This window comes from Opisthocomus hoazin, chromosome 21, assembly GCF_030867145.1.
Source record: "Opisthocomus hoazin isolate bOpiHoa1 chromosome 21, bOpiHoa1.hap1, whole genome shotgun sequence".
Lineage (NCBI taxonomy): Eukaryota > Metazoa > Chordata > Aves > Opisthocomiformes > Opisthocomidae > Opisthocomus > Opisthocomus hoazin.
This window is the reverse complement of record NC_134434.1, coordinates 5,233,006-5,237,646: the sequence shown is the minus strand read 5'-3', so window position 1 is coordinate 5,237,646 and position 4,641 is coordinate 5,233,006. Positions and strand designations below refer to the sequence as shown.

Here is a 4,641-nt window from a genome sequence, read left to right as displayed (position 1 = left end):
CTTCCCATTACATGAGGGAAAGCAGGCAGGACCATGCCTGCTGTCCCTGCCCTCTGATGCCTGACGCCGGTTCCTCACCCACTCCCTGGCCAACCAGGTGAACATCAGGCCTTTAAAACCCAAACGAGTTCCTCTGCATTCACTCCCCGGGAGCTGTCCCTGTCCCTGCTCCAGCTTTTGCGCAATGTGCCCGCATGAAACACGCAGCCAACACCTCTGTGTTATATAGGCGTCCTGGTCCTGTCCCTGCCTGGTGCTCGCTGCTGGGGCTGGGGCACGGCCAGCCCCGCTCCTGGGGACAGCGGTGGAGTGCATGGAGGGTCCCCTGTCCTGGAGCTCTGCAGCAGGTAAGGGGGCTTTGGGGCATGGAGGAGCTGGGGCGTGGGGTTAGGGTCTCCTTCTGCAGCAATCTAAGGGAGCATCGAGTCCCGGATCCCCCCTAAACCAGAGCAGGAGCCTGAATTTTGCTTCTCTTGCATGGGGAAGGGATGTTTTTTTTGCATTTGTGTGGCCATCCTGGTGTAGGGGATGGCTGCCACGCAAGAGAAGGGAAGCCAAGGAAGGGATGGCAAGACCTCCAGAAATGACTGTGAGGATGCCCATGAGTGAAATCATGCTTGAGAAAAGGGGTGCAAGTTGAGTTGGGTCTGAAAATGGTGGAAGATCTGGAAAACCTGCCAGTTTTATGAAACTCCAGCTCCTGAACTAGTCTAAGAGAAGGGAGCTGAGCTGAGCACCCCTTCTCCCCTGCCCCTTCTCCCTTCTCTCTTCTCCCTTCCCTGAAGCCACCACATGAATTCTACCTGCCCTGGGAAATGCATGGGAGAACTTCAGACCCAGCCCAGATGCAGGTCTGGGGATCACAGCAGCCGCGCGCTTGCCCTCACACCTCGGGCCAGGGTGGGGGCCAGGCGAGTCGGCTGGGCTCTGCCCTGCCCGCTCTGACTAACAGGAGACGCCAGCTTCTGAGGCTCGCTGCCCGCACCATGCTCTTGTCTGAGGAGCAAGACCTGGAGATGGTGGTGGGCTGGTCAGCAGAATGGCTCATCCTCCAGCTGCCTACAAGGAGCCTGGCATGGGTGGTCACTGCCTCCCCTGAGGATGGCACGCTCCCTCTCCATCCCTGTCCATCCCCTGCTCCTGCCCGCCCCACTGACCTGACCTCCCCTGCTCCTCTCAGCCCCTCTGAGTCCCCTGGAATGGGAGCATCTCCCTTTCCTTGGCAGGTTCCTTTGTGGGATGGGAGTTCCCACCTCCCGCGTAGCTGGAGCTGGCAGCAGAGCACAGAGGCACTCGTGCACACAAACTGAAACTGCTTTATCTGTACCAGGCCCTGGGCAGGGAGACACAGCTCCATCCAGGGGCTCATGCCTTTGTGTGATTTTGCAGCCAGAGATTGTTGCCTCCAGTGGCTCTGGAGCTAAGGTCCTCCCATCATCTCTTTCTTGCCCCAAGGGCTGCACTGAGAGTCTTAATGCTCCTGAAAATGCCCTGCGTTGTTGAGACCATGCCTAGTAGCCATCCACCCAATCTGTTAAGGTCAAGAGGGAAAAGGCAAGAGAACAGGGAGTAGGAGGAGAGTTGAAGAGATGGATCACGTTAATCGTTGCAGCTGTGACCCTTATTAACCCATCACACCTCTTCCTCACAGCTGGGGAGTGCCAGTGGCCATCAAAGCAGGGATGTCTGAGACCTCATCCAACAAGGAGGGTTCCCTGGCCGAGTGCCCTGTGTGCTACGAGAAGTTTCACCCGCTGGAAGCCACGAACCGCAAGCTCAGCTGTGGGCACACCTTCTGCCACGACTGCCTGGTGAAGTGCCTGCTCTCTGCCCAGCTAGATGGCCAGGTCCAGAGCAGCATCATCTGCCCCGTCTGCCGCTACGTGACTTTCCTCAGCAAGAAGAAGGCTTTATGGCCACCCAAGGCAAGCACCAACTCCTGGACATTGGAGATGCCTCTATCACCTTCCTCCTTGTCCCATCTAACCAAAACAGAGGCCAGCAACACCTTGGTGGTGCCCAGCCATTTTGTGATGCCAGTGCAGAGCTTTGACCGGTGCTGCAGCGCGGTGAACAGCCCCAAGGACTCACAGGGGGTCCCGGGAGAGATGGCACGGGAACCCCACATCTTTGTCATCAGTGACCATGGGATGCCACTGATGGACGCGGACTGCGGCTCCCTGGGGAGGAGAAGCAGAGCAGAAACACAGAGCACAGTGTCATCCAGCTCGGCCCTGGGGCTGAAATGCTGCCAGTCACCCATCGCCCTCGCCATCCTCCTCATCTTGACTGTGGCCATGCTGGCAGCTGTGCTCCCTTGGCTGCTGCTGGTGAAGAGGGACTCGTAGTGGGGAAGGGATCAGCTCAGGTACTGGCGAGGTGTCACTGATGCTGGGACAGAGCTAGGGCTGGGACCTCTCTTCAAATATGCCATGATAAAGTCCACAAACAGCTCCAGGTGCCAGGGACTGAATGGACTGTCAGACCTTTCTGCAGATGTCCAGGTGCTCACAGTGTCATCGCTGACATTTTCTGCCTCTTTTAGTTAAAAAGTGGCAGGTCAAACCCTGCTACTGGGTTCCTCCAGTGTCTTAGCAGAGAGTGTGGTTGCTCCTCCTGCACCCTGTGACAGTGTGTGTAGGGAGTGTTGGGGCTGTGCTGGTCCCTCCCCTCCATCCCAGCTCCTGGTGGGCTGTGACCGAGGCACCCAGGAACCCAGACCCCGTGGACAGCGAAAGGCTTTGTGCATTGGAGGATCATGCTGCCAGGCTTCGGGGCTTTTGGAGGTCCCCAGGCTCCTGGCTGTCTGTCAAGGTCATCAAGGTACATTGTGCAGCCACCCTGGAGTAGAAACTCATCCCAAAGTTGTGAGCCTCTGGCTACCGGGTAACAAGCGCAGGGAACCCAGAGGACGGCGAGATCGACCCCAGCCTCCACGAGCTCCCCTTCTCCTCCCGTCAGCCAGTGCTCCCCTCCCTGCGGAGTGACGGGGTGAGAATGGACACCAGCTCATTCCCCAGGCAGTCCCAGCTTTGCCCTCCCTCACCTCTCTCTTGGAGCTCCCCGGGGTTGTGGCCATCCTCCCCGTGTCACAGGCCACCCCTCCTGCCCCGGGCAGCCAGAGACAGGCAGCGGTGCGTGGGGCTGGGAGCTAAGCCAAAGGTCTCAACTGTGTAAGGGTGCAGATTTGGGATCCTACCCTGCTCTCCTTGCTAGAGCCCTGTGCCTTGGCAGGGTGATGTTTCCTCGTCCCTGTGTCTAGCTCCTGAGGTTTAACGTCTGGCAGCTCGTTTTCACCCATGCCAAATAGGTTAGGCACCGCTTAGCCCCACGCAGCTCCCAGCTTTGCTCTCTTTGGGACCAGTCCCACCTAGGGGAGTCTCAGCCCCTCGTCCCATCCACCCTGCTTTGGGAGGGGAAATGACATCTGAGATGCACAGCTGAAGTTTGGGACCATCCTCACCTGTTCTCAGGGCAGGGGGAAGTGGGGGCAGCTGGTCACCCCCCTGCCCGAGCTGCCCGGTGGTTCTGGGGCCCCCCATTGCATTTTGCCCGGCTCTGGACCCCAACGCAGCGCCTGCACCTTCACCACCACCTTTGTCCTCCTGACCCAGTCCCTGTCCCCGTGGGTGCTGCTCACAGCCCCGTCACTCAGGAATGTGCCCTGAGGGCCACGACACCTTCACGGGTGCCCCAACATGTTCGTGAGCAGGCGCAGGAGCAGGGCGTCCCTTGCCATCGCCATTGCCCGCAGGAGGTGACGGAGGGGATGAGAGCTAGTGAACGGTTTCCATGCCCCTGAAGGAAGGTTCCTTCTGCATGGCTGAGCATCAGGTAGGACAAACGCAGCCAGCAGTGCCACCAAGGCAGCTTTGAGATCAGCCAGAACATTTCAGGGGAACAAATAAGAACTGCTTGGGGTTGGAAAGGGGTGAGCAGTCTAGGGCAGAGGAGCTGATGGCATCCCACCCCTTCCTCTGGGGTTATGACCAGGGCATAGTGCCCTGACTGTGCTGCCGACTGCCCAGCTTCTCCCTGTGATGCTGTTACTGCACTCCCCCACCCTGTGCCTCAGTTTCCCCACCCACATGCAGGGTGCAATGACACTGACCCCTGCACGAAGCACTGGGAGATCGCCTGGGGAAAAGTGCTTGAGACACCGCACTGGAATGGAAATCCTATTTTGTAAGAAATGATTACCTGATAATGATGTGTCCATGCCTCATTATTTAATAATAAACCTTATTATTAGTCTGTCTGGAGAATTAATGCGGGGTGTCAGGGAACCACCCCCTTGGCAGAGGGCTGCTCATCTGCAGTGCAAGATGAGCGTGGAAGAGTGTGGCCAGTAGGTTGAGGGAGGTTCTCCTTCCCCTTTACGCTGCCCTAGTGAGACCCCATCTGGAGTACTGTGTCCAGTTCTGGGCTCCCCAGTTCAAGAAAGATGAGGAGCTACTGGAGAGAGTCCAATGGAGGGCTACGAGGATGATGAGGGGACTGGAACATTTCTCCTACGAGGAGAGACTGAGGGAGCTGGGCTTGTTCAGCCTGAAGAAGAGAAGGCTGAGAGGGCACCTTATAAATGTTTATAAATATCTGCAGGGTGGGGGTCAGGAGGACGGGGCCAGACTCTGTCCAGTG

The 4,641-nt window shown here is 58.0% G+C and overlaps 1 protein-coding gene across 1 annotated transcript; it reads left to right on the top strand.

The window, feature by feature from the left end:
• Positions 1-1,682: 1,682 nt before the first annotated feature.
• On the top strand, positions 1,683-2,348 carry RNF222 (ring finger protein 222). Its single transcript, XM_009936211.2, has one exon. The coding sequence runs from the start codon at positions 1,683-1,685 to the stop codon at positions 2,346-2,348; it is 666 nt and encodes a 221-aa protein (XP_009934513.1).
• Positions 2,349-4,641: the final 2,293 nt, after the last annotated feature.

Coding starts and splice junctions, on each gene's coding strand:
- RNF222 (XM_009936211.2), top strand. CDS start 1,683: ATGTCTGAGACCTCATCCAACAAGGAGGGTTCCCTGGCCGAGTGCCCT.